Source organism: Bos indicus x Bos taurus, chromosome 26 (assembly GCF_003369695.1).
Source record: "Bos indicus x Bos taurus breed Angus x Brahman F1 hybrid chromosome 26, Bos_hybrid_MaternalHap_v2.0, whole genome shotgun sequence".
Lineage (NCBI taxonomy): Eukaryota > Metazoa > Chordata > Mammalia > Artiodactyla > Bovidae > Bos > Bos indicus x Bos taurus.
This window is the reverse complement of record NC_040101.1, coordinates 37,465,182-37,485,724: the sequence shown is the minus strand read 5'-3', so window position 1 is coordinate 37,485,724 and position 20,543 is coordinate 37,465,182. Positions and strand designations below refer to the sequence as shown.

The 20,543-nt window shown below is 36.5% G+C and overlaps 1 protein-coding gene across 1 annotated transcript in view; it reads left to right on the top strand.

Annotated features, from left to right (window-relative positions):
• The window catches only part of MARCH5 (membrane associated ring-CH-type finger 5), a 53,256-nt gene extending 36,051 nt beyond the window's left edge, over positions 1 to 17,205 (top strand). The window contains exons 3-6 of the mRNA XM_027528972.1: positions 9,056 to 9,186; positions 12,864 to 13,047; positions 13,170 to 13,336; positions 14,322 to 17,205. Coding sequence (XP_027384773.1) covers positions 9,056 to 9,186; positions 12,864 to 13,047; positions 13,170 to 13,336; positions 14,322 to 14,438 — 599 coding nt within the window. The 3' untranslated portion in view covers positions 14,439 to 17,205. The remainder of the gene's footprint in view (positions 1 to 9,055; positions 9,187 to 12,863; positions 13,048 to 13,169; positions 13,337 to 14,321) is intronic.
• The last annotated feature ends 3,338 nt before the right edge of the window (positions 17,206 to 20,543 follow it).

Sequence of the window (20,543 nt, the reverse complement as noted above, 5' to 3'; positions counted from 1 at the left end):
GATCAATGTATGGTATGGTGACATAATTTATTATATATGTTATATATTTATTATATATGTCATATATTTATTATATATGACATTTATTATATAAATGAAGGTTAAGAGAGTAGATCATAAGTGTTACCACCACAAAAATGTTAATTATGCAAGAGGATTGAGGTTTTAACTAACCTTATTGTAGTAATCATTTCTCAACATATATTATCAAACTGTTGCATTCTAAACCTTCAACTTGTATATGTTATGTGTCAGTAATATCTCAGTAAAGCTGGAAAAAATGTGTAGTTGTCTTTTTTTTTTTTGATAAGACTGATCAGTGGACACAGGTGTTATCACCTGATCCATCCAGTAGTGTTCCCTGTCAGCTTCCACCTACTGGTTTTAGCATTGACTGATAATTTTTTCATTCACTGCCTCTAGATCTATTATTTCATTAGATGGTACAGAAGAATGATATTGTAATTCTCGTTTTTTGTGTGTTTGTTAGCTGAGAATACTTATTAAAGATGAACTGAGAAAGGATTGCTAAGTCAGAGTGTGAAGCGCACATAGACTTTGCTGGATATTACCCAATTCCCCTCAATAGGAACGGTACCATTTTACATGGACCAGCAATGGGTGAGTCTACCTGTTCACCTAGAGCTCTGCCAATAGATTGGCTAATGTTTTAGTTTGTCAGTATAATCTATTAGATAAGAAAAGTTTTATTTCACAGTTTTAACTTAACATTTCTTTATGAATGAGGTGGCTAAACCATTGGAAAGCAAAAAAGAATGCTGTTTGAAACAGGGTACTAAATATACATTAAATATATTTTCCCCAAATTTAAAGAAGTTTTTCATGGCTTCAATTTAATGAGAATTTTACATTTTTAATGTTTTTCTAAGCTATCAGTTACTCTCTAAGAATAGTCTGTACTGTTTCCTCTAACCACACAGCCCTCTATTAATAAATCCAAGCCATTTACACCTGACTGCTCTCATAAAATATATTGTTGTCTTATTGCATTACTTGAAAACCAGTTTAGACTTAAGAATTCAAGTACTTTCTTCATATAAATATAATTAAGAGTTTCTGGTAATATTTACACTTGGCTATTAGAGAAGTGTTTATTTTTACTTTGCTTTATATCTAAACTCGTATGGATGATCAAAATGACAGAATTTAAAAACCAAAATCCTACTCCATAATGATTCAGTCTTTGAGTACCTTCTAGTTTTAAAGTTTTTTAGTTAGCTGTCTCATTACATCTTCTTTGGCCCTCATTCATACACCCTCTTATGAAGCAGATGACTAGTATACCTTCAAAGTAAGGATTTCTTGTATTTATTGCTGGACCACTTCTAGTCTTGTTCCCTAAGATTTAAATATAAATTTGTTTTAATAAGTATCTTCCAACAGGATAAACCTTTTTGGATGTACCCTCTGTATAAATACAGGTAGCTAAGTATAGGTCCAAAACACAATTACAGAATCTTAACATTTTTTTGACATAATTACTAATTATAGTCTAGTGTCTTCTCTTTCTCCATTCCCAGATTTCTTGGCTCCATGAATTAATTTCCCTCTTCCTCCTTGTCCTAGACCTTTAGGCAAAAAAGATCTGTCCTTTATTTCTTACCTAAGATTTTCCTGAAACAGTCTATTTTTATACCAGAGCCTTATTCCATAAATTTTTCCTCAAACATCTGTCTTGGATTATACCTCTATTCCAGAGTTCTGTTATACTTAGTATGCCATTTTTGAAAGAACTAATACCTGACATTATTACAGTGTAACATTATGTCCTGTATTGAGTTTTATATGCATTAATTTTTCAGAAAAACTCTGAAGTAGATATTATTTTCATTATCATTACATATGTAGAAATTAAGGTCCAGAGATAGCATTTTGTCATACTTCACACAGTAGACCCTACTGAATCCACACCCAACTTGTTATTTTGCCTCCTAAGGAGCCTACTGTGAGTTTCTCATATAAAGGGGAAAAGAAAATGAAACAGTAATGTCAGGTTGACCTTCCTTGGGGTATGATTACCTGAATTTTATGATAACCTTTTGTTATTCTCTAGAAAGTAGTTTTTCTTATTAATAAAACTATATTCCCATCATGGATAATTTTTAAAATATATGTATGTTTAAAGAAGAAAAAAGAATATGTAATAGTTCCTTGGCACATATGCAGTGTGTGCATAATTAATATTACCATCTGTTTTTATGTATTAATGATAATTGGTAGTGGTCTTTCTTTTATCATGACTTAACTTTTTCAACTTTTAAGTTTGAAATTCAAAGAATAATCCTTCAGGCATGGTTTCTCCTGAAAGCAGACCAAACATTTTTTCTCTAATTAGGTTTAATATTTATCATTTTTAACTCATCTCTCTTTTATGTTAAGCTGCTTTAATATAGAGATAAAGACTGATGCTTTCTCTCTTTTTTATACTTACTTTGGATACAAAATCTTGTGGATTCTATTCTGGCTTATTCTGACTTTAAATATTCTTAGTTTTCCTAAAAGATTGTATTCATTTTAGCATGTCTCTCACCAGAGGCTTCCTACCTGTTGTGTCATGTTTTCAAAGATCTGGCCAACTTTCTATCAGTTAACTCTTGATAGCATACTAGCTTTTTAAAAAATATATAAACCCTTTGAATACAATCTTTTATCTCTAGTTAGAAGGTCTTTTAGCATAGACTTTTCATATCAAAGACTTCAAGGTCAAGATTCACTTCTGTTGATTACTAAATACATACATTCGTACAAAACTCTTTGTATCCTTACCCTCTCTATAATCTTAAAATTTTGTTGACATGTATCTGTATAGTTTGTATGATACTGTCTTAAATTTTTCAGTTTTCTATTAAGTTTTCTAGTTGTTTAATGTGTATTTATTGTTTGTCCCTAACTAGATTGTAGCTCCTTGGAGGCAGAGGCTAGTGTATTAAATTTTGTTTACGTTTTAATGCATAGTAAAATTCTATGTGTACAATAGGTGCTTAATAAGTACTTAGTAGTTGACTTTATAGCCCTCATATATTCTATGGGCTATTCTATTCTAATGAGGAAAAATTGAAGCTTTCCCTTGGCACAAACTACGTACTTTGAACTACTTTGATGGTCTTTAGTTACTTTTCTTGGTCATACACTATATATATTCACACACACCTATACACACACACACACTGAGACATGGTACTCATCTCCTTTGACTCTGAATCTTTTATTCAGTGTTGCTTATTTTGAGGGATTTGGGGTCAATTATTATTAGTTTGGTTCAATAAATAATTGTCCAAAACATAACCCTTCTGTTTACAATCTAATGACTAACTTCTTATTATTAGGCAAAGTAACTTACAGCCTGAGTTTGCAGGATGTTTGTTTTTACATTAAAAAAATAGTAACAGCTCACCCTACAAGCAGAGCAATTAAAGATGAAACTTACATAAGCTTGTCTGAGGCTCTTAGACCTAGCCTCTGGTCTGTTAGTGTTGGAAACAGATGAACACTAGAGAAAGAGTTATAGCTCTTTACTATTCCATCAAAATTCCCACGTATTTTAACTCTTAGTTGAATTGGTGGTTGTGATATTAAGTTGTTTCTTAACAATGGATAGAGTCAAATACTTGCCACAGACTGCTGCAGCTAGCCTCCTGTGCCATTGCATTCTAATGCCCTGTAGAACAGGCCAAAGTGCCCTGATGTACTGCCAAGTACCATGTGCTGAAGATAGCTGGAGCTTAGGGAGTCCCTGAGAGTGCTACCAGTCATCATTAAAGAGCATTTTTTAAGCACCTACCTGTACATGGTTCTATCCTAGGCACTGTACAAAACGAGTTAAACAGACATGGCCCCTGCCCCCTGGGAGTTTTCAGTCTAAGATGATGCTGACATGGACAGACATAAAGGATACTGAGACAACTGAACAAACATTGAACAAGAACATAAAGTACTAACACTATGCACAAGCAAAGGGGTAAGTGCACTTGTGGGGTAGTGTGTAAAGGCAGCTTCATGAAACATGACCAGGGCGGGGTAGAGCAGTCAGTCCACTTCTATCAGGTGAGCTTAGTTTTCATTGGGAAGTTGGATTTTCACACAGATTTAATCAAAGCAGGGGCAGTAATTCCGGAAATAGTGTGCAAGGAAAGAAGTTTAGAACTATATTGTTAAGACTCCTGGTGGCCTCCAAAATCTGCAATTCTGGATACTTCTGAACCTGAGAGTGGGGTTGATAATTTGGCTTAGCATTGGCATTTGAGTTGGATCTGGATCAAAGCTAATTCTCTGCAATCTCTCTTATAAATTTGGCTACTTAATAGAAACCTTGGAGTTCATGGAAGCTGTTCCCTTCTCAGGAGCTTATAAAAGGTTACCTTGTGAAGCATTAAATTATGTTTTGTGTTAGGAACTTTAGCACTCTGGCAGCTTTTAGAAATCATTTTTCAAGAATTGGTCAGAGATGTTTTTGAGGATACCTTTCTTCCCCAAGAAAGGGCCTGGGAATTCTGGGTATGACTGTAAACAGTGCTGGGAGATTTTGAACACTATTACCTGTCCTTCAGTCATTAATTCATAAATTTAATAACCATGCATACATAGATTTGAATTTAAATCACAACACAACAATTACAAAGATCTACTTTTGCAGTGTCTGCCAGATAAAACTGATTATTTCTTTTCAGTAGACATGGACTTAAGAGTTTCCCCAATAGTTCTGAGCTCACTGTTGGATGTCACTCAAATCTGAAATGTGAAAATCTGAACTTACCCAAAACATTAGGTATAGTTATTTTCTTTACAAAAGCTTTACAGCTTTATTGTACAAAAGAATTCACAATAGATTTTCTTTTAATTCCATGTTTCCCTAGCGACCTTTTATTCAACAATTAAATTGTTGAATTTTCAAAACTTGTATTTATATATAGCTTCTCCAATTGCCATTCCTTGGGTAAATACAGTACTGTTGGAAACATAAGTGATGAAGCCAACTGAGGTATTAAAAATTCATTAATGCCTTCTTAAAATACTAAAACTTTTTTATGCCCTTACATATTTAACTTGTGATTTACATTTAGTCATACTTCTTCCTCTCCATTAGAATTGAGGTTTTCAAGGACAAGAGTCCTGGCTTTCCTCATTTCCTGCAACTGTTTGCACTGTAATCTTAACAATGAGAACATCTATTGACTGTTACAGTTTTCCTTTTATGACCTGAAGTCATGGCACAGTAACACATGATAAGCTTCCTAATAGGAAAAGTAGTATTGAGGGACTGCATCCGGAGGATTTTGGTGATTATTCTTATTCATCAAATAAGATATTTCTAGATAATCTTTAGCTGTCAGAAATAAATGCCTGGCAGTTTAGATTTCTGTGGTAATGTTTATCACTAGGCGTTTATTCTCCTTTAAAATACTAAACTAATCCTGGACTAGTCTGCCTGAAAGAGACTTGAGAGATTTAGGCAAAAAAAACTTAAGACAAAAGCCTAGACAGAATTTTGTCAGAAAAACTGGAAATAGGAATTATAAAATGCAGCTAGTGTCTTCATTTAATTCAGCGTATCTGTTGCATATGACACAAGGGATGAGTAAAAAATTTCCAGAAGGAAGTATGAGGATTTGTTTGTTTAGTTTGTACAGAAAGAATTCATATCTAATGATTCAGAAGAAAATTGAAAACCAAGCTTATTGTGTTGAAACCTTCTGAGATATTTAAAGGAAAGAATTCAGACATCTCTATACTGTCCATGTCCATAACAGATAAAATTGGTAGTGATGGATTACTTTTTAGGAACTGTGTTTTCATCTAAATGACCTATTACTTTGCTCCATCAGTAGATCTTTCCAAGCACCCTTTTTGAAAAGATAGGGCGTGGGAGAAGGTCAGTTGGAAGCAGATAAAATACCTTCTCTTCTAATACATTCTGATTGTGACTGTGTAGAAAATAAGTCTCATCACTTGGGCTTCATACAAAATAATGAAAAGGAAGACCTAGAGATTTTCATATCATAGTTTAAAATAAGTACCTCAGTAGAAAGTTAAGCAAATTTTTGAGAATCATAGGAATTTGGGATTCATCAATAAGCAAAATAAAAAGGTTGCCTTCACTTTGGATCTTGTATTCTAGTTCAGGAGCCAGAACACTTTTTCTGTTAAAAAAAAAAAAAAAAAACAGTAAATACATCTGACCCTTAAACAGTGTACGGGGAAGGGTTGCCAACCCTCTGTGTGGTCAAAAGTCCACATATAAACTTATAGTCATCTATCCACAGCTCCTCCATATCCCTCCGAATCCAGAGTCAACCAATAGAGGGTTATATAGAACTGTAGTATTTGCTGTTGAAAAAAATCTTAGTGGATCCATGCAGTTCAAACTCGTGTTGTTCAAGAGTCAACTAACTGTATTGTAGGCTTTGCATGTCACCATGTTGCAATAAAACATTATTTACAAAAACAGCAAGGTGGATTCAGCCCATGGGTCACAGTTTCTCAGCCCCTATTCTAGTAGGTGGAAACAATTAATAAGGAAATTAGAGTATGTTAAGTGATAGATGCTTTGGGAAAAAGAAAAGTAGAGCTGAGTAATCAAATACGGAGTATGATGAAGTAGAAGTTCACAGGATGGGCCTCACTGAGGCCAAGAAAAAGAGGAACCAGGAAAGGAGACTGAAAAATTAGTGACTGGTGAAATAGAAAGAAAACAAAGAGACGGTGAAGTCCTGGAGATGATATGAAGAACCATGTATTGGGAAAGGGGAACATCTGTCAGATGGTGGTGGTAGGCCAAATAAGAGGAAGGCTGAGATTAGACCACTGGATTTAGCTGTGTGTAACTTGTCAGTGACCTTGAGGAGCAATTTTGATGGAGTGAGTTCAAGAGAGGATTGAAGGAGAAAAAATGGAAACTGGAAAGTCTTTTGAGTAACTTTGCTGTAAACAGAGCAAATAAATGGAGCAGTGGGAGAAAGGATCGAGAAAAGAGGTGGTTTGTTTTTTTAAGTAAAAGAAATAATGACATGTTTGATGACAATAATCCAATAAAGGGTAGGGGAGAAATGCTGTCGGAGGGAAGGAGTGAATTGCTGGAGCCATGTCTTTGAGTTGGTGAGGGGATGGGATCTAGAGTGAAGGGACTGACTTCAGATAGGGTAGTTGTGATGTTGGTAGGTGGAAATGTGCTGTAAAGAGTCTGTAGTTGTTCCCTTGTGGTTTCAATTTTCTGATTAAAGAATTATCAGAGAATATGAAAGCTGAAGTTTTGAGGTTTCATGTATACCCATTGGCTTTAACTTTTGGTACTAGCATTTCAGGGATCTTTGAAGACTCACTAAAATTTTTTTTTATTGCGCCTTCTGAGGGAATTACAAACTTAACCCAGCAAATTTGTGTGTTTTAAGGGTTAAACCCTACATTATGAGATTAATGATGCGTGTAATGTGTCACACTGTGCCTGCTGTCATGTAGAATGTAGAGTCAGTATGCACTGCACTAGGCTTACTTTTTTTTCTCTTTGGTCCCCAAAGATAACTTGTCATGATTTTAGATGTTATGTAAGTTAGACTTTGACAATAGTAAGTTTATATGCTGAATTTAAATCATAGGTCCCTTTGACATCACTCCTAGTGTCCTTTCTTCTTCACAATATGGTCCCTCTGTATACAGTGATGAGTGATATTACTGGCTCCAAAAATCAAGAACTATAAATTAGAGCTCCGTAGATGGATACTTGTTCTTGTAGTGATTTTATCATCATATTGCTATGTGGATTTCTTCGTACACTGAAAAATATATTGGCTTTGTATACAGCGTCCTCTTATAGATTGCAAGCCCTCAGGGGTAGATACAGCTCTTAAACATTTCTGAGAAAAGGTCTTAAGTACATTGTACATAGACAGCATTCAACAAATATGATTACTAAGTCAATATTTCTATGATACCTTAGTTAAACTTAGATATTCAGTTCTTTAGGCCTTGCTCTAAATCAGTTCTGAGGCTTTTCTGCTATTCTAGGAGATTCTGGAGCTAAATTATATCAGGCTTAATGGCAGTTATTATACTTCCTCCAAGTGTAGTTATTCCAGACAACTGCCAGAGGAGGTAGTAACCAAAGTTCACTTAGTAAACACATAATAGAAGTATAATTGGCACATCCAGCTGTTAGAATGCCACAAAAAGTGGCATGATCATTACAAGTTGTTTGTTAGAGAATAACGCTCAACTAAATTGTATATCAAAGTAAAATAGAGTTGTGTAACTACAGGAAAATAGCCTTGGTTACCTTCACACACTATCAAGGAAATAGTACGTGAAGTCAAAAAAGTGACACTCTTACCAAGTGCTATAGAATCTAACTGTGGCCAGGAACTGTTTATGGAGAACAGGTAGAAATGCTATGTCATTCTATAGTCTTCAGTGTCATTAAGAGAAACGAGAACTATTTTCCTTTATAAAAAACAGCTGTGTTTGAGGCTTTCATTTTAGGTTTACTAGGTTTCCTATTCGGAGAAGGCAATGGCACCCCACTCCAGTACTCTTGCCTGGAAAATCCCATGGATTGGAGGAGCCCGGTAGGCTGCAGTCCATGGGGTCACTAAGAGTCGGACACGACTGAGCGACTTCACTTTCACTTTTCCCTTTCATGCATTGGAGAAGGAAATGGCAACCCACTCCAGTGTTCTTGCCTGGAGAATCCCAGGGACGGGGGAGCCTGGTGGGCTGCCGTCTATGGGGTCGCACAGAGTCGGACACGACTGAAGCGACGCAGCAGCAGCAGCAGCAGGTTTACTATTAAAGATAAAAATTTTAAAAGGCTCTTTGCTAGGGTTTAGGAAGTGAAACTTAGCTATTCATGCAAATGACTGAGAAATTCTAAATCTGTTAAATCTAGGTTCCCATTATATTTATAACATTTATAACTTATAATAAAAGTTATTTCTAAAGCATCAGTGCATTCAACTTCATAAAAATATTTTGTATCTGTGGATACTGAACAGGTCTTTTTTAAAAATCTGTCTTTTGTTGAAACTTTGTTTTCTTTATATTATAGGTCCAGTTGTTTACGTCTTGGATCTTGCAGATAGACTGATCTCAAAAGCCTGTCCATTTGCTGCAGCAGGAATAATGGTTGGCTCCATCTATTGGACAGCTGTGACTTACGGAGCGGTGACAGTGATGCAGGTTCACTTTTATTCTGTCAGATGATGTTACTTTTGATGTGAAGATCTATTAAATAGATTTTTGTTAGGAGTTTTAAAAATTATTATTTTGACCAAGTAATAATATTCTCATGGCTTAAAAATAAGAAAATATATAAAAAGCTCTCTAGGGGAAAGTTTTCTTACTCCTGTCCTTCACTTACCCAGGTTCCCCTCTCCCCAGGTAGCCACTGCCTAACCCAAACCTTCTTCCAGACTTTATTTGTGCATATGTAAGAAAAAAATATGTTCTCCCACACACACTATTCTTTGCCTCGCAAAAGAAAACATTAGAGCTGAATCCCTCTTTTTCCAAAAACAGTGAATTTTACAGATCTTTTCACAAAGTATGGAGAAATCTGAATAGCATTGTTTGTATAGAATTTCAACAGTTCAACAACCAGTCTCTTGTTAATCAGTCATTTAGTTACTTCTGGTTTTTTGCTATTACAAAATAATGCTACAATCATTGTTGATAGAAATTAGAGACTTAAATATCAAGATTTATTTAGTCCCAAACCCTTGACTCTTCTCTCTTTATACCTTTTCCATAAAGATTTCTACCTATCTGACCCATGAGTTTTGTGTTCAGATTTATGTCTTTCATCTTAATATTTTCATAAAATCAGTCCTGTAACAGCAGCATGGCCTTTCTCCTTAAATGACTTCTTATGACTTCCCACTCAGTATTATTGAAATCAAACTTGTCTTTTCCTCAGTTTGAAGCCTAAATTTATTCCCTGTTATAATATCCTATGTCTTTGATCCCTACAGTTATTTTTCCATCTACTCAATAAATAGCCTACATTCTTAGGATTACCTTTATTTTTAACTCTTTCTGTTTGGACTTGCTGACCAAGTCCAAGCAGTTTCTATTTTGATATGTCTTAACATCTGTGGCTTCCTTTCCACTGTCTTTAATGCCTCCCACCCCACCCCCATCATACCTGGATGGCTAGCGGAGCCTCTTGTTTTCTTTAACTTCATTCTGTCAATCCAACCAATCTGCCTCTAGTGTAGAACCCCCACAGGATTGACTGTTCTTAATTATGTTACATTTAATTATCTTTAATGCTAAGAAGACCTTTTAGTTCATCACTGTTCCATCCTACTGTTTAAAAGTAGGGTTCTATAGGAGGTGCTTTAAAGGATCAAGCCGTAATTAAAACTCTTAGCTTTTAAGCTTTGATTAACTGTAGGCCTAGCTGACTATGGATACTAGCCTACAGTTTCTCTAAACCTACAATTCCATAGGCCTTGATTTTATATATGGATAAGAAATTCTTAGCAAAGGCATTCTATCATTCCTGAATCTAACCTCAAAATTTAAGTCTTGAAAATAATCTCTTTTTCCATCTTAGGGCATAAAACCAGAATGTACATGATTCTACACAAGGTTTGCTGGTTTCGTTTTGACCAAAGTTAAATCAGCCCCATTGCTTAATTCAGCTTTCATTTATTACCCTTGACTCTGACCTGTGATAGCAGGTAGTATGACACTGCAGATGTTATACTATCCTAGTTCCTTAACATTTGTTTGTACACTTGTTTGAGTTGATTGTCTGTCACCTCCAAAAGATGTCTCTTTAGTTCACTTTTTATTTCCCAGCACCGAGTTCTGTGTCTGGCACATAATCAGTATTCAGTTGAATGAATGCATGTGAGTATGCATGTAATGGTCAGCCTCAACTTAATGCACAAAGCATGCCTCTTGAGCACACATGGGAAAATGGACTTTTCTCACTATTTGCCCTATTTCCTTTTTTATTTCCTCATCCTTAGACACCTTTAGAAGATTTTTACTGATACCCATGAGTAATAAATTTTCCTTTACTATATATAGTCCATACCTGAATACACACTCTGCTTTATATTTTTAAAACCTAAATTCTAAAAAAAAAAACCTAACCCAACAAAGGAATTTTTTAGTTTTCTGAATTTATTTGCTAACACTCCAGAAGTATTTAAATCACATTTAGTTATAAAATGATCATAATGTTGAAAATAATAAAATGATATAAAAAATGGTGTCATGGAGCAAGCATTATAGGTAAGGACAGTCTGGGCTAATCCACTTTGCCCTCAATGTGTGGGATATGTGTTTATGAAATATTGTGAACCAGACTAATTCACTTTAGGGCAGCTCTACCTGGAGACACAGAAGATTATTAGATACTGACACCATGGGTTTTGACCATGTGGAAGAGGCTGGTCCCTACTCTTCAGTGTTACATCTTGGTTAAATAAATCAGTCATGTACAAAAGTCTGGGCTGACGCTTTAATAATGCCCATTTTGGTCCGCTCCACGTGGTTTCATAAACTATTTCTGCCTGAATCAGATCTGTTGCTGAGAATTTCAGTTTGCCCTGATCATTGTCAGCTTCCTTATTTCACATCTTGAAGTCCACCTTAAAAACAAATCTGCTATAATAGCTGACATAAAGGACATCTCATTTAAAAAAAAAAGATCCCATTTACTTTTTTTCATGAGTTTGTTTTCCCAAGTAAATGTTGTCTGTAGGGCTTTTAGTCTTCCCTACCTTCTTTCTTCCCTCCTCTCCTTGCGTTTCCTTCCTTTTCCCTTATCTTTCTCAGAGATATAAACAGATAAAGATATAGATTGTCTGTATCAACAGTTCTTTCTTCACAGTTTAATCCTCAAGTGTATACAGAAAAACTATATAGAATCCTTCATAATACTGTCCTCATATCAACCTATGACATCCGAACGGCCTCAAACCCTGAAATTCTGAAATAGTCTCCCCTGTCATAACTGCCAAGAATAATCCCTCAGAGAAATATATTTAATTTGTGAGCAGTTGGGACTTTTGGCTAAAGGAAGGTCATTTGAGACCCGTGAAAGAGAATCCAGGGACGTATTCTAGTTAAAAGTAACACTCACCAACAGAATGGCCATGTTGAGAGACATGTAAAGTCAAGACTGGAGCAAGTAAAAAGAATTCTACCAGGACGGCAAGTGTGGAGATTCACAGATGAGAATTAATCATGTCCTTCTTGCCTTCTCAGATCTTAAAACAACTGAGAAATTACCCCAAGACCCAGATGAGAGGAAAAGGATTGTTTTAGCTTTACAACCTGATACAAAGGCACCCTTGGGTTCCTGGATTAGAAAAAGTGACTGGAACCTATAGCCAAAACTGGACCTCCTATTGCATCCCCTCAAATCTAGACCTTGGAATTGCATTTTTGAGTTTGGTATGTAGAGCCGGCATTTAGCCAGCCAGAGAAATTACACTCAATCCCAATGAGCAGGGAGAAAGCCAAAGAGAAATGAGGTTTCAGGCCATCTCCTGAAGACTAGTCCCACCCCTTGGCTGGCTGTGCTTACCTCCTGGTAGGAAGAGCAGGAAAACAGACGTTCTTGGGAAGATACATGAGAACCTAAAATTATAACCCGAGCTAACCAAATTAAACAAGAGGAACATAAGCAAGAAGCAGAAATCCCCTTCCCTCCATTGAAATGTAATCAATGTGGGTTTTAAATCTTTTATTCCAATTTAATATGAAACAGCTTTGGTTTATTTTTTTTAACTTTTTGTTTCTAAATTTAGTAGTTTTCTCTAAAATGAATTGCACTCAAGAATGTAACCCTTCATTAGACAAGGCAATGATTGGAGCAAACGCTGTCTATTTCTCAGGTTGTAGGCCATAAAGAAGGTCTGGATGTTATGGAGAGAGCTGATCCTTTATTCCTTTTAATTGGACTTCCTACTATTCCTGTCATGCTGATACTAGGCAAGATGATTCGCTGGGAGGACTATGTGCTTAGACTCTGGCGCAAATACTCAAATAAACTACAAATTTTGAACAGTATATTCCCAGGTAAGGCCCTAAATTATGGTGGTACTGAACATACCAAATTAATCTTGTGGACGAATCCTACCATGCAAAGATATTTTAGCTTCTGATTTATTAGCACTAATACCCTCCATCTTTTTCTCTAGGGATTGGTTGTCCTGTTCCTCGAATTCCAGCTGAGGCTAATCCTTTAGCAGATCATGTCTCTGCCACCCGAATTTTGTGTGGAGCCCTTGTTTTTCCTACTATTGCGACAATAGTTGGTAAACTAATGTTCAGTAGTGTTAACTCTAATTTACAAAGGACAATCTTGGTAAGATGGTTTTAATACTACTTTTTTCAAGTGACTATACAAAGAAAATGCACTATATATTTGTTTAAAAAAAAAAAAGAATGGGACTATATAAATATTTATACTATTTTGCTCTGTGCCTTAAGCCTCTATTTGATCCCCAATGTCATCCAACAGCAACAAAAAGAGGATCCACTATATTAGCTCTGGTCTTCTGGAACTATGCTGTGGGTGATTTCTCTCCTCAGTTAGGCACAAATCATCACTCCCAAAAGATACTGGTGAAGAGCTTCTGCTCTAGGGTCAGACTGCCCAGTTCAACTCCTATCAGAGACATTGCCTTGCTGAGAAACCTAAATAAAATTGCTTGACTTCTCTGTGCTTGTAAAATGGAAATAGTCGTGGTAGCTACCTCAGAATTATTATGAGGGTTAAATGAGATCATACATTTGAAATGTTAGCACAGAGTAATAAATAAGCCTTTATGTTGTTTGATGTCATTATTATTATTCCCACTTCTCTCTGGAGGTAGCCTGCATATAATGCCTGAGCATTAGAACTAAGTAGAAGGAAGATTACTCAGAGATGATAGAGGCATATCTGACCTGTTGGGCTTCCCGGTGGTTCAGATGGTAAAGAATCTGCCTTTAGAATCTCCACAGTGCAAGAGACCTGGGTTTGATCCCTGGGTCAGGAAGATCCCCTGGAGAAGAAAATGGCAACCCACTCCAGTATTCTTGTCTGGAGAATTCCATGGACAGAGGTCCACGGGGTCGCAAAGAGTCGAACATATCTGAGCAACTGACACTCACTTTTTTCACTGACATATTACCTGCAGTGTCTGTCTCCCTAGCTCACTGTCTGATTAAAAAAAAGAAAAAGAGTACTGTTTCATTTGCAGCTATCTGAATTAGCAACAATGACAATGTCGTTTGTGATATAAGTAAAATGATTTTTATTTTACATAAATTGCATTATAAAAAGCTAATTTTTCTTTTTATTTTAGGGTGGAATTGCTTTTGTTGCCATTAAAGGAGCATTCAAGGTTTACTTCAAACAGCAGCAATATTTACGTCAGGCACACCGCAAAATCCTAAATTACCCAGAGCAAGAAGAAGCATAAAACTGCGACTTCTTGTTGTTCTGCAGTCCTCCCATTCTTAGGAGTCTGTTGTGTTCTGATTCCATCATTGATGCACAGTAATGGAGACTTGTAATAAGCTGCTGCTCTCATATTTTTAAGAAATATAATAAAGCACTTAGGGCAGGGGAAACCCTCTCAGTAATCACGGAACCTAAGGATATGATTTGTTTTCCTTGTTTTGTATGTACTTCTTTCATGGCGGTCATCTGAACCATTATCTTAGCATGGTGAACCTGAGTTTTGTTCATATTTTCCTCAAGACAGAAATGTAAAGATCAAACTGTGCAAATATTTAAAAATACACATGCTGTTTTATTCAAATGCCTCTTTTGTACATGTTCATGTTCAGTGTTTTCTTAGAATTAGCAACTCAATGAAGGTACTGTGAGGATTTTTCTCACTGGCATAATTTGATTACAAGCTAAGCAGAAGTATATGTTAATATGAGGAAATGTAAATTAGTTATAAATAATTAACAAACCAAAAATGTATGTAAACATTCAAATGATTATCTGAACAAATGCAATTTTGTTGTGTTTTTCTTAACCCATGTGATGTCCTCCAAAATGTGTAGGGTAAAAATTCACAGGGCTTCCAGATCACTTTTTCACTATTAAATTTTATTTATATAATGTTGACATCTCATAGTTCATGATGTAATTTTGACTCATGCAGTCTTAATTACTGTGTGCGTGCGTGTGTATGTGTGTGTGAGAGAGAGAGACAGACAAACTGACACAGCGACACAGACATCAGGTCCTTCCATCACTGGAGAAAGTTTTTTAATTCATATTTCTAGAAAATAGAACTGACAGTTTATAGTAGTTTGAGCACAGAGAACGATTTGCAGAAAATCAATAGTTATTTTACTCTCCTCTCTCATCGATTCAGTTATTCAGGTATTTGTTGGTCACCTCCTGCTTGCCCAGGCATTATGCAAAGTGCTATGTGGGATACAGTGGTGAACACAACAGACTTGGTTCCTGCTTTTATGTAGTTTACAGTCTAATTTCAACAGACAGAAAACCAGCAGTGAGTAAACCAAGGTGAGGCCTTGAGCTCTTTGTTTTTATACCAGTGAGGAATAATTATGAAAACAAGAAGTCTTGAGCAAATATTAAGGTCATTGTTTTTGTGAGATTATTATGAGGAAAAAAAAATACTAATGTTTTTAAATTTAAATTGCTTGTCATATTGAGGAGGCTAGCACCTTAATAATCACTGTATAACTAGTTTTATATTCATTTTTCAAAAGCAGTTATTTAAGCTGTTCGGTAGTAGCCCTTTTAATGTTCAGCAATCTGAATGATCTTGGAGTTATTTTCAGGAATTAATATTAAATTTTTTAAAGATAGTTCCAAAAACCCTATTTATTTTCTAATTCACAGTATCTAATGCATGACAATATGAATGTTCCCCCTTACCGATTAAGTGGCCACTTTTCTTTAGGATTGTAGCAAATATAGATTGAGCTTTGTTAGATTGCAATGATGTATGCTAATTTAGTAATTTAAGACTGGTACCTTTCTATAGTATGAATGTCTTAATTTTGAGTAATAACATGAAATTTATGTGAATGACTATTGAACATTCAAAGTTGTATTTACTTAGGAAGGGGATATTTGAATGACAGCCTTATTAAGAACCCTGCTACAGTTCTGAAGGGGAAATATAAAAATCTGTGATTAAATGTAAAAAATAGCAGATTATTAGCTATAATTATAAAATATATTGGCTTTTCTTTAATTTTTGATATGAAAAGACTGGATATTTCCTGCATAATTTTGTTATATAGAACAGCTTTTAGCAGACTTTACTAAAGTTATACAAGCACATAGTTCTCCATTTAATACTATATGCCCAAAATAGGGGAGTAACTGCTTGGGTCTGTTTGGCATCAGGGCTTGTGAGGCCAGAGGAGCAACTCTAATCCTTTGGGGGTAGGGAGAAGAAGTTTCTAGGGCTCTGGGGGGAATTGCAAGTGCCTGGGGACTGGAGGAGCCTCAGCCTCGGGATGGAAAATTTGGAAATCTTAGCTCAAGAAGTACCATGTACCAGCCTCTTCAGAAAGTGGCCCACACCACCCTGAAGCAACAAAATTGTAGGCTAACTAAAGTTGGGTGGACCTGGGTTGAAATCCTAATTCTGCTTTTAATAATTATAGGTATGACTTGGATCAAGCAACTTACCTCTCAGCCACGGTGTTCTTCATCTCTGAAATATGAGTAATACTTTATTTCAGGAGACTGTTTCTAGGATTAACTGAGAAATTAAAGGAACAGAGGCACTTTAACTAAGGTCAGAATAGCCCCTGCAGAGTAGCAGTGTCTCAGTTGCTGAACTCTAGGAAGAGGGAATGAGGTGGTAAGAGAAACACCAGGGGACAGACTAAAGGAATGCTCTAGACTTTGGGGATGGGTGGGTATATTTGTGTTTTCCAATTTATTTTCACATTGCTTTACTGTGTTATTTCTATAAATGTTAATGTTTTAAACCTCTTTTATAAAATTCAGTGACAACTAGTAGAATTCTCTTGTTTGCAGAAATTAACTTATCTCAAAAGTGCAGAAAATATTGTTCATCATTACATGATTATCAAATGACTGTGAAGAATATAAAATTAAACTGAGTGACTTAATTAGTCACTGCCTTGCTAACTGTGCTGTAATTTTTTTAAATGTCTTGTTTTTAACATAGACTATCTCAACACTGGCTGGATTAGGTTAAATAAAGAATTTTTATGTTCTCTAGGTGTACTTTGTCTGTTGAACAACTTCCAAAACATAATTTGTTTATTCCATACCTACTTAATTCTTTTTAAATCATAGTAATTGAGATACTAGTGATATTTGCTCTTAATACAAGTAATCTGTATTTTTTGAGAACTATAAAGAAATTTATCTTAATTTTATAAACAAGCCAGCCTAAATTCCAAGTATGCTCTAATTTTTAAAATGAAACCCCCCTCACCCACCCTCAGAGCCACTTGGACCATATATGATTAGATGAGATCTGTGGGTGGTGTTATGCCATGAAGACTAGAATCTTCTAGAATGAGTACATCAGATACTCCCCTCCATAGGAATTGTGTCTAAATCACTTCACTGCCACCGTCTGAGAGACAGACTAGCCAAGAAACTTCAGAGAGTCAGTCCTGGATGCATATTCTAGTTGATAATTAATGAATTGTAGGGTAAATTACCTTTCAGATTATCTCATCAATAAGGTGAAGATTATAAAACCTATCTCCCAGGTTATTGTGAGAATTAAGTGAGAACACTTTGATACACAGAGAAACTAAATCTATGCCAATTTGTTGTTCAGTCGCTCAGTAGTGTCCGACTCTGCGACCCCATGGACTGCAGCAGGCCAGGCTTCCCTGTCCTTCACTGTCTCCTGGAGTTTGCTCAGATTCATATTCATTGAGTCAGTGATGCCATCCAACTATCTCATCCTCTGCCATCTCCTCCTCCTGCCTTCAATCTTTCCCAGCATCAGGGTGTTTTCCAGTGAGTCCGCTTTTCCCATCAGGTGGCCAAAGTGTTGGATCTTCAACTTCTGCATCAGTCCTTCCAATGAATATTAGGACTGATTTCCTTTAGGATTGACTGGCTTGATCTCTTTGCCAATTGTGCCAATTTAGAGGGTTTTTTGCCTATAACCTTTCTTTGGTTCCCTGGGATCTCAAGGTTGCCTCTTCTCTGCTACCTGCCACCCACATACCCATTAGAAATGGTGGAGTGATGAAATGTCTTGTTTAATTGCCTTCCTGGAACAAAGAGCAAGGGGAAGAGAGGTGTTTGCAGCTGAATGTAAAAGACTCTGGCAGAGGCTTGACTGTTCTGGTCAACCCCATGTGGATTTATCTTACTGCTAACAGCCTACCCAAGTTTACTGTATGTCAACAACATATCCTGCTTCACCGGATGTTTGTTGAGCACCTGTATGAACTAGGCACTATCTTGGGGTAAATGAGAAATAAACCTGCTTTGAGATGTTTTAAGAGTCTATACTACAGATCTTACTTAGTCTTATGATACCACCTCCACAAGAATGTGAGATCCATTTTGGGGAAGGGGGAGGTGTTTGTTTTTAGTTTTGTTTATTCCACAATTAACAGCATTTATGAGCCACTTTGAAACCTTAGAAGATGTACTGTCCTTAAATATACATCAGTCAGGGTCCAGTCAGGAAGTAGACATCAAACCAGTTATTTGAGCAGGGTGAATTGTCTGTTAACAAGTGGGAAGTAAATGGCTTCCCTTGTATTTCAGATGGTAAAGAATCTGCCGCCAATGCAGGAGACCAGGGTTTGATCCCTGGGTCAGGAAGATCCCCTGGAAAAGGTAATAGAAACCTACTGTAGTATTCTTGCCTGGTAAATCCCATGGACAGAGGAGCCTGGTGGTCACAAAATACTCAAAGAGGAAAAAAGGACTTAAAAGTGGCAGGGCAATAAAAACCCCAGGGGGGGAAAAAAAGAGCCACTGCCTCTAGGCTGAATAAGAATGTACAGTAAGGTAACTAAGCACCCCTCCCCATTCCTGCACGGCTGAGACTCAGGCCTCTTTGAAGAAGGCATTGGTGGGGAGGGCGGGGAACTGTATCAGGAGCAGTGGAGGAGCTTGCCAGAGGGCAGGCTGGAGTTGGTTGGTGGGGCAGGTGAGGCCTGAAAGTCACAACCTGACTTCCGCACAGGCTGCTGTGCTCAGCCATGTCTGACTCTCTGACCCATGCACTGTAGCCCACCAAGCTCCTCTGTCCATGGGATTCTCCAAGCAAGAATACTGGAGTGGGTTGTGACTTTCTTCTCCAGAGGATTCTTCCCTATCCAGGGATCAAACCCTCATCTCCTGCATTGACAGGTGGATTCTTTACCACTGAACCACCTGAAAGCCCAAACTCATATAGAACTGATTTCACTTACATATAAAATCTTGAATCAATAAACAAAACTCAGTTTTTTTAATAATCACAATATATCATCAGATTATAAAATATATATAAAGTATATTGAAATATATAAAAAGGTATTCAGCTTGATTCATGGTATTGTTTCCTTGGTGGCTCAGACTAAATCTGCCTGAAATGCAGGAGACCTGGGTTCAATCCCTGGGTTGGGAAGATCACCTGCGAAGGGAATAGCAACAACCCACTCTAGTCTTCTTGCCTGGAGAATTCCATGAACAGAGGAGCCTGGTGGGCTACAGTCTGTGGGGTCGCAAAGAATCGGATATGACTGAGCAACTAACAGACACGCAATAAGTATCCAAATTAAAACAATAATGAGGGTTAATATCTCATTACATATGACACAAGTACAGTGTATACAAACAGCTCATACAACTCAATATCAAAAAACAAGCAACCAAATAAAACATGGACAGAAGACCTAAATAGATATTTCTTCAAAAAAGACAACACACAGATGATCAACAGGCAGATGAAAAAATGCTCAGCATTGCTAATTATTAGAGAAACATAAATCAAAACCACAATGAGGTTATCACCTCACACTGGTCAGAATGGCTATCATCAGAAAGTCTACAAATAATACATGCTGGAGAGGGTGCAGAGAAAAGGGAACCTTCCGACACTGTTGGTGGGAATGTAAATTGGTACCGGCACTGTGGAAAACAGTATGGAGGTTCCTTAAAAAACTAAAACTAGAGCTACCATATAATCCAGCAATGCCACTCCTGAGCAAATATCCAAAAAAAGATAAAAACTAATTCAAAAAAACACTGCACCCCAATGTTCATAGCAGCACTATTTACAATAGCCATGACATGGAAAAAATCCAAATGCCCAAAAACAGATGACTGGTTTAAGAAGATGTGGTAGAGCCTAGACGTTATCATACTAAGTGAAGTTGTCAAAGACAAACATACCATTTATATGTAGAATCTTATAAAATAACACGAATGAACTTAATTACAAAACAAATATGCTCACAGACACAGAAAACAAACAGCTATCATTGTGCTCGTTTCAGCAGAACATATACCAGAAAACAAACTAATGGTTATCAAAGAGGAAAGACAGGGAAGGATGAATTAGCAATTTGGCATTAACAGATGCACA